Source organism: Dreissena polymorpha, chromosome 4 (genome assembly GCF_020536995.1).
Source record: "Dreissena polymorpha isolate Duluth1 chromosome 4, UMN_Dpol_1.0, whole genome shotgun sequence".
NCBI lineage: Eukaryota > Metazoa > Mollusca > Bivalvia > Myida > Dreissenidae > Dreissena > Dreissena polymorpha.
In genome coordinates this window covers 106,239,030-106,260,530 of record NC_068358.1, presented here as the reverse complement: position 1 = coordinate 106,260,530, position 21,501 = coordinate 106,239,030, and the positions used below count along the sequence as shown (strand labels likewise).

The window sequence follows — 21,501 nt, the reverse complement described above, 5'->3', positions numbered from 1 at the left end:
ATTTAAACGTAAATTAAGTTGTTTTTTTCTTCAAATTTTTAGAAACTGTGACCTTGACCTTCAGCCAACAAGCTAAGTATACATGTAATCTATGTACAATGCAATACGTCACTCCAAACTTAAGTTATTGATAAAAATAGCTTTTCCTCTTAAGAACAGTGACCTTGAACCAACTAGCCAAAGTCTGCCATGATTTTCATCTGAATGAAACCATTTTCGAACTCATAAGATATCATTTAAACAAATTTTCTGACCTAGTTCCATTTAGACTTCACTATAAATGTGACTTCTAGTGTGATAAAAAGCTTTTTCTTTAATTTGACATAGTGACCTTGATTATAACTTTACACTACCCAGTTTCCAACTCAGCCAAGATATCATTCGGACAAGTCTTCTGACCCAGTTTCATAAAGATTTGACCATAATTGTTGACTTAGAGTGTAAACAAGGTAAATTTTAACAAAGGACGAAGCATGACAGACAAATGTCGATCATAAAAGAAAAACATGAGTAGTCTGTGCTTATGCTAGCTAAAAATTTACTTTGAAAAAAAAAAAAATTTAACCTTGAAAAAAACTGATACAACTATTCAAATCACAGTAACTTCTTTATGGCTAAGAAACATTCAAGTGATATTATGGGCATTTTTCACTGTTGAATTGAGCTGAAAAGAATTAACAGGTCAAAAGAGTTAGTTAAAATGTGGTAACTGACCAATTATCTGCAACTTCTCTTGCTACCAGTTGTTTATAAAAATATATTTTATATTCAATATTTTACGTGACTCACCAATCCTATAAGCCGAAATAATCCGTAAAACAAAATTGTGTCTTTGTGTCGTATGAGCGAATCTGCACTAAAACTAAATTTAGGTTCACATCGTACATGCATGATCAGTTGTCAAACGAAAGTACGGTTGATATTCAAATGCATTATTTTTCACTTTCAGAGATATTGTTTTAGCATCTTGATCCTGCATTAACAAATATAAGTGTATAAGAAGTGAAAACACCAAAAATAAACAACGGTTGCGATAGACACCTATAAACTGTTAGATGCCCATAATATCACTTTAATTATTTGATACAACTATTGAATCACAGTACCTTCTTTATGGCCCATCACAATATCAGTCACACTTGCAATAGGCTGAGAGATCGATTTAACCATGGATGTATATGCCCGTCCTGACCCAGTTGACTCTGAACCTACAATTAAATACATAATTTAGTTTTGATGGCATAATTCAGTACCAGTTTCTGCTTATACTTGAAGATAATTATCTTCAAACAAAGTATTCTAATAATGTCAGGGGTCTAGCTAGGCTCAAAATTTAGGGATAAGTCACTTCTCTCTAAAGCCAAAATAGCGAGAATTGGTAATATCTTTGGCAGGAATGGTACATTTGCGTCATAGATCTTAGTTTTACGTATATTTTACATCATCTATGAACAATTTTAAGAAGTGTTAAAGCTCCAGACTGTTCTTTTGAATGTTCAACTTTGCATGACCTGTAAATGGGGCAACTTATTGCTGAGAATCCTCCTGTGTCCAAATCTCCAAATCAAATTGATTTTAATCAGTCAATGTCTGGCACAAAGTTTATCATTTAAAGGGGGAGATGTTACTTCGCCTTCATGAAATTAATGTGCAAAATTAATAGTCCCATTGGCAACAAATCGCCCACTTCGCCCACTCAAGAGACCCCTGAATGTCCAAAAAATAAATTGTATGATACAGACTGGGATAAAACTTCTCAAAAGATAAAATCTGTAAAAAAAAATTCACATAAAAACTTGCCCAAAAATGTCACTTAACAGCATAATATAAGTAAGTAGGTCCAGATTAGCCAGTGCAGTCTGCACAGACTAATCAGGGACAACACTTTCCGCTTGTATAGAATTTTTTATTTACAGGAGGTCTTTTCCAAACAAAATCCAATGAAGAAGGAAAGTGTTGTCCCTGATTAGCCAGTGCAGACCACACAGGCTAATCTGGGACAACACTTTTGCACATGCATTAAGACCAGTTTTCTCATAGTAAGTCACATCTGTTACAATCAGGACCTCTATATCACATGTGCCAACCTTTCTTCACATCAGCTGCTGGGTCCTCGTTATCCAGGTCCATGTCCACAGTCTCATTGTCGTCCATATTCAGGAGGGGCGGGGTGTTCCCCGGGGATGGGGCGTCAGCTGTAGGGGAGGGGACAGGACTGGGTGTCGACGGGATGATCTTTTTCATGTCATCCACTCGCTTCTTCATGTTTGTCACGCGTTGGCCAAAATTCTTATAGGCCTGAAAGGAATAGCTTTGTATAAGACACGCTCTGGAAAAACTGGGCTTGTATTGTTCTGATAAGCCTTTTCAGTTCGCTTTTATGCAATTTTTGTTTCAAGGCGGTCTCTTATTAACAAAAATCCAGTTTAGGCGGTAAGTCCATTTTATACAAAAGCATCGAGCCCATATTTACCAGAATGAGGCTTAAATAAATAAGAAGTAGTATCAAATTATAATTATGTAGTACCGAATGATAATTTCTATCTGTGAATTTTAAATTATTAAAATATTTTACATGTAGTGTCAAATGAGGTAATTGTTGAAGCATCTGTTAACAGCTGAGAGGTGCAAGGTATTTAAATAGCATGGCTTGTTAGTTTGTCACTTATATTCGTACATTTCTTTTAAACTTGTCTTTTCTGCTTAACAGACAATGAAAGCAATACAAATTAGACAAATATACACATTTTTGCTCTGTATATGTCGGTAACCGACTTAGTATGGTTATTTAATGTTGCAAATATCTAGGATACTGGTCAGTTCAGAGTGAACAGGCTTATGTTGGACGACATTTTAGGCTAATGCAATAAACACATTTTCCCACAGTGCAGCTCAATTTCCGTAATCTTTAAAAAAATTATCACTGAAACTGAAAAGCAATTATCTACATGAAGTTAATGGATTATGCCACTTCTATAGCAAACACAATGTACTCACATTACACACAATGTTGGCCTCCCGGTACTGTTCAGAGTAGAACTCCTCGGCCGCGTCACAGAAGGAGAGCACCTTGTGCCTCTGTGTGATCTCCCTCTCAAGCAGGGACACGTAGTCCTCTATCTTGATGCACGACTCCTCGAACTGGCGACAGAACTCGTTGCCATGGGAACGATCTGAAACGTGTCAAGCGCCTCGGTCTGAGAAACATGGCTCCATGCATGTGTGTAAAGTGTTGTCCCAGATTAACCTTTTAAATTCGTTTTTATGCAATTTTGTCACAAAAATCCAGTGAAAAAGGAAAGTATCATCCCTCCTTAGCCTGCACCGGCTAATATGGGATGACACTTAATGCACATGACTTAAGCTAAGTGTTCAGAGAACAAGACTCATTATGAACAGTTAAGATTATATTGGACTTTATTGATGCATTAAAACACAAAGAACAGAACTACATCTGTAGACTCAAGCAAGGACAGTTTGATTTGAAAAAAAATCCTTTTGCTCTGTCTAAATTTGAGAGGTTGGTGTTGTTCTTTTTTTGCAAATATATAATTTAAAATTTAAAATAACAAGAGCTGTCAGAGGACAGCGCGCTCGACTATTCAAGTGCTTGACAGTATAACGTAAGCCATCATGGAGGGGGGGGGGGGTATAATGTGGGTGTGTGGTCATTTAATAGATGATCTTTCAAAAATAAGTGATTTTTTTTTACATTTTTTCGGGGGGGGGGGGGGGATTCTGGGGTGGGGCATGGGGGATGGTTTGGGTGGAGTGCATTGTGGTATGTCAGGTAAGTGTTGTTTTGTCAAAGTATGAATCAAATGTGATCATAAATAAAGAAGTTATGGAATTTAAGCAAAATGTTCAATTATCGAGTCATAATTAATAATTCCAGGGGCCATAATTCTGTCAAAATGCTGGATACAGTTGTCTGCTCTTGTTTATAGATTGGGATCATGTTGGTAAAGAAGTATGCAAAATATGAAAGAAATGAGTCAAAGGACATAGAAAATATTTGAATGGTACGCAAACTTTAACATACATTTATCAATAATATGCATATTTAAGTATAAAAGGGGCCATAATTCTGTCAAAATGCTTGATACAGTTGTCTGCTCTTGTTTATAGATTGGGGTCATGTTGGTTAAGAAGTATGCAAAACATAAAAGCAATATGTCAAAGGACTTAGGAAATATTTGGGGTAGTACGCAAACTTTAACATTTGCACGCTAACGGGAACGCTAACGCCGGGGTGAGTAGGATAGCTCCACTATATATATTTCATGTATAATAGTCGAGCCAAAAATGTGACAGTATTATATTTACTTTGGTTCAACCTTTACGCAGTGTCACCTGCACCGTTCTTTTGAAATTTCTTTGACAAAATAGTTACTTTTAAGATTGGGAATAGGACCCACCCCAAATTTGAGTAAATTCTCTTTGGCAAATATGGTCAAGTATTGCCAACTGCAATAAAAGAAACAAACAATAACTTCTTAAATAAATTGGAAATGTAAATTTTAGATGTATATCATTATTTATTTTTTTAAACCCTACTGTTTTGCAGACAGATTGGTGTAAACAACATTTAAAAATTCTGATGAATATTGATTTCACTAAAACCATCATTGCTAAAAAATGTCAGGGAAAATTCATGGTCAGGGATTTTTGGCTATGTAAGATTATGCCCATATCACTGGTTTCTTGTATGGCCTAACCTTTTAACTGTTTGATAGCCTCTATATTTGTTGCATCTATTCTCAGTGAGGCAAGCTGTTTGGCCTTTGAGGTGACATCTCCCTCCATCTTCCTCAAAGAACTCATTTGCTCCAAGAAAACTGGTGGCTGCAATAGAACAACCAACATTATATAAATGAAATGATATACACATGTGTATGAAAATTAAACGCAGACTGACAACCATAGTGTGAATAACGCTGAATCATATTCATCATACAGCTATTTTTTTCCTTCTTTATAAAGTACCGGAAAGTGGCATTTTCCCAATTGGGACAAAACTACAATTTCCCACTTGCTGTCAAAGAATTCCCAAATGAAGGTTTGATAAATAAAATGCAACATTTAGTTAGTTTCTCTATGTAGCTCTATGGCTTGAACCTAAGTAAATATAATATTGACAACTTGACAACACTTTATTATCAATTTTAAAATCCCAAATGAAGGTTTGATAAATAAAATGCAACATTTAGTTAGTTTCTCTATGTAGCTCTATGGCTTGAACCTAAGTAAATATAATATTGACAACTTGACAACACTTTGTTATCAATTTTAAAATGTTTGTAAGCAAAAACAAAAACCAATTTCCCAACATGAAGACTACAAGACGCGAATTTTCCAAATTTCATTTTTTTTGCGCAAATTTTTCCCAATTAGGCTGATCCCGGTATTTTTCCCAATTAGGGTGCTAAAACATTCACATTTGCTCTAAAATCAAAGTGCTTCCACCTACAACTTTGAAACTTTACAAGTAGATGCACCTTGATGAGTTCTACACGCCACACCCATTTTGGGGTCACTAGGTCAAAGGTCAAGCAGTGCTCCAGCCAGCTTTTCAAAATAGAGGGGAGCGTCCCCAAAAGGGGCACATTTCACGCGTAATTTTGGAAAATAGGGCATTTGGTTATAAATATACTTAAGTATATACTTTGGTTATACTATATAGGTATTAATTGTAAACACTAGTGCATTGGATGACTTCACCAATTGTATGCTGTTCCTCATTTTGTGTAATGAAATTACAATAAATATATTACCGTATTTTTCAGGGTATAAGTCGCGACTTTTTTACAGGCAAAAGTAACATGCGTCGTATGCCCTGGAGCGTCATATGTATGTACAAAATAGATTTTTCCAAAGTCAGAATGTGAAATTTTTAAGTCAGAATTGCATAAATCCGCGAGTTTGATAACCATTGCCAGTAATTTGTTTCGCTGTTTTTTTGTAACACAATTTTATTTTACACATAGTTGGTTACACACTACTAACAATACTATTGAGGTACTATACAGAACCGTAACGTAAATTAAACAACGCAACAAAAACAGTAGTCGTCTGCCAAATTTATTTTACGAGCTAACCTTACAATTTTTAAAACAATTTGAAACAAAAAATAACAAAGTACAACAAACAAACACAATATCAATGAGAAGCAGAGTATACAACAATAAGTATACAATCAGATACGGCACAATAGACAATACAAATTCACATCATTTATTCGCCATGGTCGTTGACATCGGAGAATCCGTCAGCGATGTCCCCAGTGTACATTACAAGCGTTTAGTGGTATGCCTGCAATACCACATGTCTGCAAACCTGAGATCTCAAATACCCTTTAACCATCTGCAATAGATGAACGAACATAATCTCTCCACGGGCTACGATGTCCCCAATGTGGATTAATAGCGTTTATTGGTAAGCCTGGTAAGACACACGTCTTCACACTTGTATTAAGATTATCACGATAAGAATATTAGCCCTTCTCATAACAGGCCTCATTTTAATATTCATCATAAAAATGCTCGTGTTACCAATTTGAGAATGCCGGTCTACTTTATGCTACAAAAGTTTTGCAAACAATACATATTAAAACAAACAAACATCGCTATAATATTTTAATAAAATGGTACATTTATTTTTTATGAAACAGCAAATGCTGCATTTATAGCCTAAATGCAGTTTATTACACAATAATTGTTTTTTATTTTGTTTTGTTGTATTATCAAATGCGCTTATTTAAATTCGTATTTCCAATTTTATTGCTAACGCCACGTTTACGCTAGTCACATCTATGGCTCATGTACTTTTCTTTGTTCTGTTAGAAACTGCGCGAAAATTAGCGTGGGTGTATACAATGTTGAAGAAAAACTGTGTAGCGAATAGAATGCTGTATCTTTGACGTTACTCTCATTTAGGTAGTTTATTATTGAAACAGAAAATGTTCTGTGTACTGATTTACAGGAAAATCTGGTCAAGACTTGATTTAATTTTGGTATTTGTGAAAACATGATCAGCAGTGTTTACACTGCGATGTTTTGACAAAACGATACAAATGTGCGAATGCAACGGCTTGCGGATAGGGTCAAATATTACCGGTAATACATTGTTCTGAATGACGTTTTTGTTTAAATTAATACGTTCAAATACATTTAATGCAAAAAAATATATCAATACAATGAGCACGTGATAGAACAAATGCCAGCATCGTTTTTAAGATGAATTTTCTATCTGAAATAAAACACGAAAGAGGATTAAACATTTAATGGATAAACATGTGTGACTGCATTTTTGGGAATATTTTATGATGATTTATGTGCGTCGTTTACGCCGGAGCGTCTTATGTATGGACAAAAATAAAATAATGTAAAAAAACGGAAATGTGTCTTACATTCCGGTGCGACATATAACCCGAAAAATACGGTACTATCTACATAGGCGCTAAGGAAAACGACTTAGTAGCCAATTTCCAAACCGACTTGGGCTAGCATCCGACAACACGCATTAGAGATATGTAGATATCAAATTTCTTTCCGGTGTGTGTGTGTTTGTGGGGGGGGGGGAATTTTTATGTTTTTTATCACGTATCATCATTGAACTGCATGTTAATCTTTCAGGTTCCAGTTTCAGCATCAGTGGCCTTTTAAAAGAAATTGAAATGAAGAAAACATGAAATAAATTCAAGGGTTTCACTGGGTAAAAAAAAACGTTGTGACTGTCACTACTTAAATTTGTTGCTTTAAATAACTTTGAGCCAATGTTTGTCCACAATAATAATATTAATTAAAACATAAATCTATATTGACAAATTTAAAGTCTAAACAATGATCAATGTCACCATGAAGTAGCATCCAGTCTGGAGATTAAAATGAAACATGGTTATTGTTAATAATAGTATATATTTATTTCACAACACGTTATTTCAACTAATGTCAACAACGTTGACAGTTTTGTTAGGTCGCGAAAATATATGACAATATCAACATTACATTTTACTTGCAGAGTGATTAATCCTCCTTCCAAACAAGTTCTTTATTTGTTGAAATAACAACTGTCTGTCCCTATTCATTTTAAAATTCATCATGATTGAGGACAGACAGTGTTTTAAAGTTCAGAAATAAAACCCAAACACAAATATGTTTCCGTTCCGTAATTTCGGACTTAAAAATAACCTCATATTCGCATTAAAAAAAGATGATTAATTTTCAAATGTTAATAGGTATTTTGAATTAAAAATCACTATTTTTGCAAACAAAAAAATTATAGCCAAAGAATTCAAAGTTTAAAAAAAATCAATAGTGCTGAGTTTGATTTCATTCAGTGTGATTGTGCCTAACCAAAAGCGTGACCTCAGAGATAATCTTTCACAGCATGTTACTATCGTCTGCAACAAAAGGCAAATTAGTGATCTGATAACAAACCATGCCCTTGCCCCTTGGGGCTTGTTTGTTCACAATGTGTTGACTTATTACACCACAGGCAGTCATGTAAGGGTGTTATCTGTGTATTCATGTTGATGTTTCTGGCGATTAATTCGGCCTGAAAGCAGGAATTTAGAGATCAAAAGGGCATTTGACAGAAAAATAGAGGGGCGCTTTTTAAGTGGGCAAATTTTAGAGGGGCGCAGCGTCCCTCTATTTATTGCTAGATGGAGCACTGTCAAGGTCACTGTGAACTCTAAAAAAAAATAATCTGACAAGCTTTCATTTATTCAGAACTGCACCCGTAGCCGAGCGTGTCACCCGTTATGCGGTGCTCTTGTTTTATATTGTGTTGATTATTTAAACAAAATATACATATACTACGAAATACAGAAATAAGTACATAGAAAGCAACAAAATCTTAAGACATGACAGTAAAATATAAATAATTGCAGAGAAAAACGTTCAATAAATCCAAAACCAGTAAGTTATTGTTAATTTAGAGGTCATAAGTCAATATTCCCAACAAGGTAAACAGTTGATGGATAGAAATATTTCAGTTAATGAGTTGTTATCAACTTTAATCTAACTCACTCATACAAAAGTTATCCATCAACTGAATACTCCTTTAGGACATATTTCATACACGATTATTTTGTTCTTCAAAAATGATTCTATCATAACTGTTACCAGGTAAATAAATTTAAGGCTTCACTTTATTTAGCCAAATGGCCTGACTATGGCAAAATCTTCTTATTATATCTGTTTTATGCGTTTCTATGAAGAAAATATTTTAGCCTTATAAACACATATTTTTGTCGCAATAGGAACATTTGGAAAATGGCAGAGTAAGTAATTACAAGTATAGCCTTGCAGATTAAGCCTAATTCTTGGAAAACTAGGCTTAATGTAAGTGCTTAAAGTGACATCACACATTAATTTATGCAGTCCACACAGGCTAATCAGGGACAACACATTCAGGTTTAATTAGTAGCAAAAATCAAGTTTCAGCTTAAAGTATTTACCCTGATTAGCCTGTGCAGACTGCACAGGTTAATTTGGAACACTTTACACACATGCACTTACATGTAGACCAATTTCCTAGAAAAAGGCTCAAATTGAGTAGCATTAAGTCCAGCTTGCCCTGAAAGAGGCTCAAATTGAGTAGCATTGAGCCCAGCTTGTCCTGAAAAAAGGCTCAAATTAAGTAGCATTCTGTCCAGCTTGCCCTGAAAGAGGCTCAAATTGAGTAGCATTAAGTCCAGCTTGCCCTGAAAGAGGCTCAAATTGAGTAGCATTGAGCCCAGCTTGCCCTGAAAGAGGCTCAAATTGAGTAGCATTGAGCCCAGCTTACCCTGAAAGAGGCTCAAATTGAGTAGCATTGAGCCCAGCTTGCCCTGAAAGAGGCTCAAATTGAGTAGCATTAAGTCCAGCTTGCCCTGAAAGAGGCTCAAATTGAGAAGCATTGAGCCCAGCTTGCCCTGAAAGAGGCTCAAATTGAGTAGCATTAAGTCCAGCTTGCCCTGAAAGAGGCTCAAATTGAGTAGCATTGAGCCCAGCTTGCCTGAAAGAGGCTCAAATTGAGTAGCATTGAGCCCAGCTTGCCCTGAAAGAGGCTCAAATTGAGTAGCATTAAGTCCAGCTTGCCCTGAAAGAGGCTCAAATTGAGTAGCATTGAGCCCAGCTTGCCCTGAAAGAGGCTCAAATTGAGTAGCATTAAGTCCAGCTTGCCCTGAAAGAGGCTCAAATTGAGTAGCATTGAGCCCAGCTTGCCCTGAAAGAGGCTCAAATTGAGTAGCATTAAGTCCAGCTTGCCCTGAAAGAGTATCAAATTGAGTAGCATTGAGCCCAGCTTGCCCTGAAAGAGGCTCAAATTGAGTAGCATTAAGTCCAGCTTGCCCTGAAAGAGGCTCAAATTGAGTAGCATTAAGTCCTGCTTGCCCTGAAAGAGGCTCAAATTGAGTAGCATTAAGTCCAGCTTGCCCTGAAAGAGGCTCAAATTGAGTAGCATTGAGCCCAGCTTGCCCTGAAAGAGGCTCAAATTGAGTAGCATTAAGTCCAGCTTGCCCTGAAAGAGGCTCAAATTGAGTAGCATTGAGCCCAGCTTGCCCTGAAAGAGGCTCAAATTGAGTAGCATTAAGTCCAGCTTGCCCTGAAAGAGGCTCAAATTGAGTAGCATTGAGCCCAGCTTGCCCTGAAAGAGGCTCGAATTGAGTAGCATTAAGTCCAGCTTGCCCTGAAAGAGGCTCAAATTGAGTAGCATTTAGTCCAGCTTGCCCTGAAAGAGGCTCAAATTGAGTAGAATTAAGTCCAGCTTGCCCTGAAAGAGGCTCAAATTGAGTAGCATTAAGTCCAGCTTGCCCTGAAAGAGGCTCAAATTGAGTAGCATTAAGTCCAGCTTGCCCTGAAAGAGGCTCAAATTGAGTAGCATGAAGTCCAGCTTGCCCTTAAAGAGGCTCAAATTGAGTAGCATTAAGTCAAGTTTGCCCTGAAAGAGGCTCAAATTGAGTAGCATTAAGTCCAGCTTGCCCTGAAAGAGGCTCAAATTGAGTAGCATTAAGTCCAGCTTGCCCTGAAAGAGGCTCAAATTGAGTAGCATTAAGTCCAGCTTGCCCTGAAAGAGGCTCAAATTGAGTAGCATTAAGTACAGCTTGCCCTGAAAGAGGCTCAAATTGAGTAGAATTAAGTCCAGCTTGCCCTGAAAGAGGCTCAAATTGAGTAGCATTAAGTCCAGCTTGCCCTGAAAGAGGCTCAAATTGAGTAGCATTAAGTCCAGCTTGCCCTGAAAGAGGCTCAAATTGAGTAGCATGAAGTCCAGCTTGCCCTTAAAGAGGCTCAAATTGAGTAGCATTGAGCCCAGCTTGCCCTGAAAGAGGCTTAAATTGAGTAGCATTAAGTCAAGTTTGCCCTGAAAGAGGCTCAAATTGAGTAGCATTAAGTCCAGCTTGCCCTGAAAGAGGCTCAAATTGAGTAGCATTAAGTCCAGCTTGCCCTGAAAGAGGCTCAAATTGAGTAGCATTAAGTCCAGCTTGCCCTGAAAGAGGCTCAAATTGAGTAGCATTAAGTCCAGTTTGCCCTGAAAGAGGCTCAAATTGAGTAGCATGAAGTCCAGCTTGCCCTGAAAGAGGCTCAAATTGAGTAGCATTGAGCCCAGCTTGCCCTGAAAGAGGCTCAAATTGAGTAGCATTGAGCCCAGCTTGCCCTGAAAGAGGCTTAAATTGAGTAGCATTAAGTCAAGTTTGCCCTGAAAGAGGCTCAAATTGAGTAGCATTAAGTCCAGCTTGCCCTGAAAGAGGCTCAAATTGAGTAGCATTAAGTCCAGCTTGCCCTGAAAGAGGCTCAAATTGAGTAGCATTGAGCCCAGCTTGCCCTGAAAGAGGCTCAAATTGAGTAGCATTAAGTCCAGTTTTCCCTGAAAGAGGCTCAAATTGAGTAGCATTAAGTCCAGCTTGCCCTGAAAGAGGCTCAAATTGAGTAGCATTAAGTCCAGCTTGCCCTGAAAGAGGCTCAAATTGAGTAGCATTAAGTCCAGCTTGCCCTGAAAGAGGCTCAAATTGAGTAGCATTAAGTCCAGCTTGCCCTGAAAGAGGCTCAAATTGAGTAGCATTAAGTCCAGCTTGCCCTGAAAGAGGCTCAAATTGAGTAGCATGAAGTCCAGCTTGCCCTTAAAGAGGCTCAAATTGAGTAGCATTGAGCCCAGCTTGCCCTGAAAGAGGCTTAAATTGAGTAGCATTAAGTCAAGTTTGCCCTGAAAGAGGCTCAAATTGAGTAGCATTAAGTCCAGCTTGCCCTGAAAGAGGCTCAAATTGAGTAGCATTAAGTCCAGCTTGCCCTGAAAGAGGCTCAAATTGAGTAGCATTAAGTCCAGCTTGCCCTGAAAGAGGCTCAAATTGAGTAGCATTAAGTCCAGTTTGCCCTGAAAGAGGCTCAAATTGAGTAGCATGAAGTCCAGCTTGCCCTGAAAGAGGCTCAAATTGAGTAGCATTGAGCCCAGCTTGCCCTGAAAGAGGCTCAAATTGAGTAGCATTGAGCCCAGCTTGCCCTGAAAGAGGCTTAAATTGAGTAGCATTAAGTCAAGTTTGCCCTGAAAGAGGCTCAAATTGAGTAGCATTAAGTCCAGCTTGCCCTGAAAGAGGCTCAAATTGAGTAGCATTAAGTCCAGCTTGCCCTGAATGAGGCTCAAATTGAGTAGCATTAAGTCCAGCTTGCCCTGAAAGAGGCTCAAATTGAGTAGCATTGAGCCCAGCTTGCCCTGAAAGAGGCTCAAATTGAGTAGCATTAAGTCCAGTTTTCCCTGAAAGAGGCTCAAATTGAGTAGCATTAAGTCCAGCTTGCCCTGAAAGAGGCTCAAATTGAGTAGCATTAAGTCCAGCTTGCCCTGAAAGAGGCTCAAATTGAGTAGCATTAAGTCCAGCTTGCCCTGAAAGAGGCTCAAATTGAGTAGCATTAAGTCCAGCTTGCCCTGAAAAAGGCTCAAATTGAGTAGCATTAAGCCCAGCTTGCCTTGAAAGAGGCTCAAATTGAGTAGCATTAAGTCCAGCTTGCCCTGAAAGAGGCTCAAATTGAGTAGCATTAAGTCCAGCTTGCCCTGAAAGAGGCTCAAATTGAGTAGCATTAAGTCCAGCTTGCCCTGAAAGAGGCTCAAATTGAGTAGCATTAAGTCCAGCTTGCCCTAAAAGAGGCTCAAACTGAGTAGCATTAAGCCCAGCTTGCCCTGAAAAGGCTCAAATTGAATAGCATTAAGCCCAGCTTGCCCTGAAAGAAGCTCAAATTGCATAGCATTAAGCCCAAATTGCCCTGAAAGAGGCTCAAATTGAGTAGCATTAAGCCCAGTTTGCACTAAAAGAGGCTCAAATTAAATAAGTATGTAAAGCTCTGATACAGCACCTTGAAGTCACTGAGGGACACCTTGACCTCCTCTGTGGGCACTTCCTCCTGTACAGACTCCTCCGGGCTCTCAGGGGGAATCTCAGCATCATGCGCGGACATCTCACTACGCTTACTCTTGTGGCGTGACTTGGAGCTGGGAAGGTAGGCTGGGGAGGCAGTGGCAGGGGTGCCGCTCGCACTGGAGTTCTTGCTGGTGCTTCCACCTACACAGGCAGCAAACTTCGTTTTATTATTATATTCACCATTTGATGAGTGGAATCAAAACTTTTTTTTAAACATTTTTAGCTTATGAAGTTAGTTACTGTTAATTTACAATAGCGAAAGTCAATATTTTCGTAATTGTTGCAAGTTGATACAAAACTCAACATCAAACATGAACATAACAGCCTATAGGGATTTAAATAAGCAAAAGCCCACAAGACAATGGTCCTTTTACTTTGTGGTGGGCCTCTAGAATCATGTTATATTTCCAAGAATACAGAGAGCAAATCATTGTCAAAATGTATGTACTGTAACACTAACAGCCAGGTGAATGGGTCAATGCTTTTCAAATTAAGTTTATGTTAACTTCCATAATTCGTCTATGTAATAGTTACGTTTTCCATGATTCTACCCATATAAACTAAACTCAAAATATAACCAATGATGTATTTTTTTTAAAGTTTATAGTCATGCTTCGCAAGCAACAAGGCAAAGTATATGTTTATGTATAAACACTTCATAAACAATTTTTATGAAAACATGGTAACTTCTTTTAGTAAAATGAAGAGTTTTTAGCACTTTTTTTTAAGTTTTAATTTTTTTTGGCGCAACCTCCTGTTCTGATCACCACCTCCTTGTCATTGGCTCCACCACTTGTGGAAAAAATGCAAAAATACTAGAAGATCATCAATGAGCCAATTTTTGTAAATATTACAACTTAAATACTTAAAAAGCAACTGTTTGATGTGTGATGAGCTGTCCATATAAAATCTGTCAATAACTAGAGCTTTGTCACAGATGTGATGAATACCCCCACATATCGCATTGACACATAATATTTTGCATGTCATCTTCACAAAAAACAGCGGACACCATGCTCAATTTTTAAAATGCACTAAGGGACCCCTTAACCTAGTTTTTGACCCAGAAAGGCCCATGTCCTAACTAGGCCTTAAAGCGGGTATATACGATTTTTATATGTGCTGAATTGTAAAATATTAATACAAATATGTTATAATAACACACAATATGCAAGAAAAATGATACATTTAAGACGAATTTCATAAAATACAGCAAATACAAATTAGCGCCCCGAGCCGATTGTGACGAAGATAATTCGTAATCATTTTCCTACAATAACCGATGCATTCGTCTTTTTAGTAAGTGTTCGTGTGTCGTATGAATCGATATCGCTGCAGGAATTTCAAATGAACCGTTAGACTAAATTTAGATTCACATCGTACATGCATGGTATACATGCTGGCGAATTCGGCTGTACAGCCTTTTTCGATTTCAGAATTAAATATCTGGCTTATTTAGCATTTTTCGACACATGTTCTTCTTAACTTTTATTTTAGTTTATATTGAAATATATGTATAATAATTTTTTACACATTTTATATTAATAAATAAATATTTGACAAGATCGTATATACCCGCTTTAAGATCATCTCCATAAAACTTCTGACCAAGTTTGGTGACGATCGGATGTAAACTACTAGAGAGCGGACACCTTGCTTAATGTTAAAAAATGCACCAAGTGACCCTGTGACCTAGTTTTAGGCCCGGAATGGCCCATGTTCAAACTTGTCCTAGAGATCATTTAGATAAAACTTGTGACCAAGTTTGGTGAGGATTGGATGAAAACTACTTGAATTAGAGAGCGGACAACATGCTGAATGTTTAAAACGCACTAAGATACCCAGACCTGTTTACCCTACCGATTGCTTCTCAGTAGTATGGAGGGCATCTCTCAATAGTTTTGGGCTGTTGTCAGTAGTTTTAACCTTTTCAATCATTTTGAGCATTAAAACACCATGACTGGGTCACATTATCAGTTTAACGGTACATAAAGTATTAGATGAATTTACTTGCTAATAATTAAATCTGTTAAGTGATTTTATTTGCTTTTATTTGTTACAGCCTTTGCCATTCGGATTGGGAAAAATGGCGCGATAAACCATGAAATTGGAAAAAATAGCGCGATAAACCATGAAATTGGGAAACATTAAGCATTATAAATATGATTATAAGTAACAGAATTAAAATTGTTTTTAAGTGCATGTTTGACAGCATTTTTATATTATAAAGAGCTGCTTTAATGTCTTCTTACAATGAAGACAATATTTAATTAATATCCATCCACATGCATATTAAACTTACAATAATCTATAGATTCTGAAATACACCATTTGATCATAAGCTCTTTAAGAGTAGCTATTAATTTAATTCAGTATTTTTTTTAAATTAAATATCATAAGGGGAAAACATAAACAAATATTGACAAACACCCTTTAGTGTTCTTGTTGTGTTAATAATGTATTAAATGGAGTTTAAATAATATATTTTATTTGTTTACCTTTCAATATCTTGCATTTGACAACCTCAGTTCAATGCTGTTTCATTAAACTGTACAGCATAACAAAACATAATAAAGCAGAATATGCATATGAATCTGGGTATACACAGATCCACTTACATATAAATCAAATCATGTTTTTCTCTTTCCTTTTGCGAACGATACTCATTATAATAAATGCTTTTTCTTTGTGAGTAGACTGAACTACAATTTTCCAACACTTGTTTCCTTGACGCACATTCACGGTGCATATTTCTGATAAATATTCCATTTTTTATCTCAAACGTAGTATTTTGCGTATATTGACACACGCATTACATTATTCCCTAATGACCATATGATATCCGTTGATAATTTGAATGGTATTTATTATTTTCGCCGTTAAACGCAATTTCTCGTCTGCTTGCCGCCATCTTGGACGTGTGTAAAAACAGGCGTGCTCAATCCCGATACATGGACTATCGTCGGTATTCTCCGCAATAGAGAGAGAGATGTGTATACTGGATAGCAACGTAAAATCGTATATATTCGGCTAAATTTGCGAACCAATACGCAAGTCAGTTGTTGTTCGGTGACGACTCGACAAGCACGATCAGCACTTGTTCCCCGGGAGGCTTGAATTTTAACGTTTCTTAATATGCAAGCGCCAAAATGATTATGATTGATAAATTACCCGCAAAGACCGAAAATAAGCTAAAGCACGATTAAAAATTGAAATTTGACCATTTTGATCGATGGCTCCGTAGTTTTTCAGTACAAATCCGTAGTGCGAGTTTAGCCAAATAATCCGTAGTAACTACGGCAAATCCGTAGAAGTAAACAGGTCTGGATACCACGTGACCTAGTTTTTGACCCGGCATGACCCATATTCAACCTTGACCTAGACATCATCTAGATACAACTTCTGACCAAGTTTGGTGAAGATTGGATGAAAACTACTTGAATTAGAGAGCGGACAACATTGTGATGTTTAAAACGCACTAAGTGACCTGTGACCTTGTTTTTGACCCGGCATGACCCATATTCAAACTTGCCCTAGACATTATCAAGATACAACTTCTGACCAATTTTGGTGAAGATTGGATAAAAACTACTTGAATTAGAGAGCGGACAACATGGTGAGGTTTAAAACACACTAAGTGACCCTGTGAGCTAGTTTTTGACCCGGCATGGCACATGTTCGAACTTGACCTACACATCATCTAGTTACAACTTCTGACCAAGTGTGGTGAAGATCGGATTTAAACTACTTGAAATAGAGAGCGGACACCATGCTCAATGTATAAAACGTACTAAGTGATCCTGTGACCTAGTTTTTGATCTGGCATGGCCCATGTTCGAACTTGGCCTTCAGATCATCTAGATAAAACTTCTGACCAAGTTTGGTGAAGATCGGATGAAAACTACTTGAATTAGAGAGAGGACACCATGCTGAATGTTAAAAAACGCACTAAGTGACCCCGTGGCCTAGTTTTTGACCCGGCAAGGCCTATGTTCGAACTTGGCCTTGACATCATGCAGATACAACTTCTGACCAAGTTTGGTGAAGATCAGATGAAAACTTGAATTAGAGAGCGGACACCTAATACGGACCGACAGACCGACCGACAGACAAGTTCACTCTTATATACCCCCTAAACTTCGTTTGTGGGGGTATAATAAAATCCACAAAACCATGATATTGCCTGGATTTTTTCAGTTGTGTACACACTCTTGATTAAATAAATTGGTATGGTAAATGTTTTTAAAAAACATGGAGTGCCGGAATTTTCTAAAAATAACAATATTACCATCAAGAATAGTTCTCAGCTCTGCAACAAACTTTGGATCATATGTTTTTCTGTCTTCCCATATCTTGAAGACCCTTCCAATATTTGGTTTGATAGAATCATACTCCCTGGAAATAAAATATTATTTATTATCAAAGTAATCAAAATCATTGTTTACAAATAACAATTATAACAGATTAGAGGACCTTAAGGCCCCAGGTCGCAAACACCTGAGACACGTATGTAGGGGAAAGTTTTGACCCAATGGTCATGATAAAAACAAACTTTGTAGAGGACCACCATATGATTTTACACATCAAATACTAAACCTCTGGCCAGGTCCATTCTAGAAGGCGCAATTCGCGCTACCTTTCCAATGATCGTGCACATTTCCAGGATATGTGCGAGCAAAATCATGCACTCGATATCCAGGACTATTTTTTAGCAATGAAAGGGGTATCAATTTCACAGAAAATTTTGAGAGCCGATTAACTAATGTTTGTCAATTACATCTCTTTATGCAACTTAAAGGCAGGGCATCGTAGTGTTGGAAAGTCAATATTGGCAAATGAGAGCACATGTTTTGAATGAGTGACAGCATTTGTAGGCAGTCATTATCTGCAGTGAAATCATGCAGACGATATGTGATTGCCGTAAGTGTGTAGTTTTGTGGCAGTTTGTTGGCTTTGCCATACCTCCCATGCTAAGCGGACCCTACCATTTACACCTCCACAATGAAATTGTGGCCAATTAAATACTTAGAAAACTGATGATGGCAAGCGGTCGTTACTTAGAAAACTGATGATGGCAACCTGTTGTTATGCTCGTGGATATTGTGCATTTCATGCATAATATTGTCAAAACATATATTTGACACATTAAACGTTATAAGCAATTATCATTGAATTGATTACACACAAATTTAAACATAAAATGAGCATAACTAAGTTTGTAATTTGAAACACACGTCCGAATTTTAATGTTTACGCGACATCAACTCATTCTTGCATGAAATACCGGTAAACAGTGTTCATGCATATTATGATCGTTTGTCTCCATAAAAGAGCGCAAAAACCATGCTGCATGTACAATGTTACAATAACCACATGGAAAGCGTGGATGTATTGTTATGTATCACAATTTTGTAGATATCATGAAAGGCATGCAAATCAGTAAATGCTTATTTTTAATATTTATGTTAATGATACAAAACTACCATATGATAACAGATATTGGTTTTAATTCAATTTAGTGCAATACATGTACTATGAGAAGTGCTGTTTTATTTAACAGCAGTTACTATAGTATTTCACTGACCTGATAGTATAAATTTTTTAAGGTAACTAAAACAAAAGTAAATGTATGAAAATGTTATTTGATTATTGCCGCCCTGTTTTTCTAAAAAAATCCCTCTATTGTTCAAAGTGAGGGGGAAATTCCCCTCCCCCTTTGGATTTCTTGAATAGACACTTCTAAGATCTATTATTAGCTCCAGTGACCTACATATGCAACTGAGCAGAAAGATATGAATAAACAGAGGCAACCAATGCCTAGCTGATAAGAGAAGCATGGGCACACACACTGACACTTGACATGACGCCTTATTTATGATCGCTCCGCCCACTAGAATTGATCCACCAATCTGCGATCGATTAATTGGGCGCACTCGTTACCAACGACCTGTCCGCCATTTTCTAGACAAGCTACATGTTTAGGTTCACTTTTATTGCAACGAGTTTCTTTTGTTTTCCTCTTTAAAAAACGATTAAAAATGGTTAAACAGTGTCAATGGGGATAATGTAACTCGGACAATCGATATCCTGACAGATTAGTTGGTGACATTGAATTTATTTCGAGAAATTCACGGTATGGGGATCCTCTCCCTTTCGTTGACTTCTGAAAATACGGGATTTGACGTCGATTTCATCGTTATTTCCCCTAAAAATTCAGACGAATGTACGACTCATTAGCAAATTTTCTTCCTTAAATTCGTTGACGTAGAGAGCATCTATACGGCAAAAAATGTTCACCAAAATCATCGGGTATATCGCTTAACGGTATCATAGACATGTTCATCTGCATTACTTTACGAGAACTGAAACCCAGCATGAAGCCTCATTCATGCTGTGTTTTATTACTCTGATAGTAATGCACTTAATTGACATCATACATGTTATTTGAAGGTGACATGTGATATATTATCTTATTAATGGTATCTACACATTTGCAGTCATGTGGTGTCACCAATAAACGCTTTTAATCCACACTAGGAGCTCGAATGCCTAGATCTCATTTTTTAAACGAGTTTCATTTATTTTGTTCGGATTAAAAAACGGAAATGAAATATGGCAAAAACGGTGTCAGGGTTAATGCAACTCTGACATTTAGTATCCAACAAGAAATGTGTCCACAGGACACGGATGCCCCCAACTGTAACTTTGTCACTACATAAAAGTATAACTGTGTAAACGCTTGGTAGAAGTTATTAGCTTTTTTCAAATCCTAAACGCAGATTTCGAACCTAAACGCGGACCCTAAGTTCAAGGTCAAGGTCACAGGGGTCAAAATTTGTGTGCGTATGGAAAGGCCTTGTCCATATACACAAGCATGCCAAATATGAAATTGCTATCTGAAGCGACATAGAAGTTATGAGCATTTTTCGAAATCTTAACGCAAAGGCTGACGGACAGACGGACGGACAGACGAACGGACAGTCCGATCACTATATGCCCTCCTTCAAGGGCATAAAAATGTCTTAGAATATCAAAATAAATCAGAAAGCCACATAAACTAGAGAGCAAACAACATGCTTAATCCTCGAAATGCACTAAGTGACCCCGTGACCTAGTTTTTGACCAGGCATGACCCATATTCAAACTTGACCTAGATATTGTCTTAATACAACTTCTTACCAAGTGTAGTTAAGATCAGATGAAAACTACTTCAATTAGAGAGCGGACACCATGCTAAATCCTTGAAATGCACTAAGTGACCCAGTGACCTAGTTTTTGACCCGGCATGACCCATATTCGAACTTGACCTAGATAATGTCTTGATACAACTTCTGACCAAGTTTAGTAAAGATCAGATGAAAACTACTTCAATTAGAGAGCGGACACCATGCTAAATCCTTGAAATGCACTAAGTGACCCCGTGACCTAGTTTTTGACCCGGCATGACCCATATTCGAACTTGACCTAGATATTGTCTGGATACAACTTCTGACCAAGTTTGGTAAAGATCGGATGAAAACTATTTGAATTAGAGAGCGGACATGAAGTGTGACCGACCGACTGACCGACCGACAGACAGTGCAAAAACTATATACCCCCTTTTCTTCGAAATGGGGGCATAAAAAGATAAGTTAGATGAATTAAATTTAAACCATTTCCAACTGGCAATGCGGTCTTGACAAGAGCGAGTGGAAGCTTCAAGAATTACCAATATCCACTTTATAGAACATTCATTTATTTCACAAACTTGAAATGTCATATAAGCAATAACTAAGCATTATTAAGTATGTATAATGTCACGTGTGCATGTAAAATAATTGAGAATTTTGGTACCCAATTCGTGTAACTTTACGAAATCCCCGTTAAAAATCGCATTTCTGTGTGTATCAGACACAAGTGAAAACCATTTTGTTATTATTTTAATAAAGACGTATCGATAAATGCTATTGTAAAAGAGTTATCATTACTGATATGAGTTAACCAATAAATGCGGTAATTTCGGGGAAGTCGGTACCTGCGCCAGCGTCTGATATTGGTAGCCTTATTAATTTATAATAGCCTGACCGTATTCCATTTCGTACAACGCTAATTTTATATTAGACAATGTCCAA

At 37.3% G+C, this 21,501-nt stretch overlaps 1 protein-coding gene and 1 long non-coding RNA gene across 2 annotated transcripts in view; both read right to left on the bottom strand.

The window, feature by feature from the left end:
- The window catches only part of LOC127878878 (regulation of nuclear pre-mRNA domain-containing protein 2-like), a 37,885-nt gene that overhangs the window by 6,476 nt on the left and 9,908 nt on the right, over nucleotides 1–21,501 (bottom strand). Inside the window, exons 3-8 of the mRNA XM_052425404.1 lie at nucleotides 17,679–17,785; nucleotides 13,326–13,531; nucleotides 4,719–4,845; nucleotides 2,998–3,173; nucleotides 2,088–2,298; nucleotides 1,107–1,208 (exon numbers count right to left, since the gene is read on the bottom strand). Of these exons, the coding sequence (XP_052281364.1) occupies nucleotides 1,107–1,208; nucleotides 2,088–2,298; nucleotides 2,998–3,173; nucleotides 4,719–4,845; nucleotides 13,326–13,531; nucleotides 17,679–17,785 (929 nt within the window). The remainder of the gene's footprint in view (nucleotides 1–1,106; nucleotides 1,209–2,087; nucleotides 2,299–2,997; nucleotides 3,174–4,718; nucleotides 4,846–13,325; nucleotides 13,532–17,678; nucleotides 17,786–21,501) is intronic.
- On the bottom strand, nucleotides 20,164–20,947 carry LOC127878888 (uncharacterized). Its single transcript, XR_008048818.1, has 2 exons — nucleotides 20,855–20,947; nucleotides 20,164–20,697 (listed from the first exon to the last, which is right to left on the bottom strand). It is a non-coding gene; the product is annotated as an uncharacterized LOC127878888 (long non-coding RNA).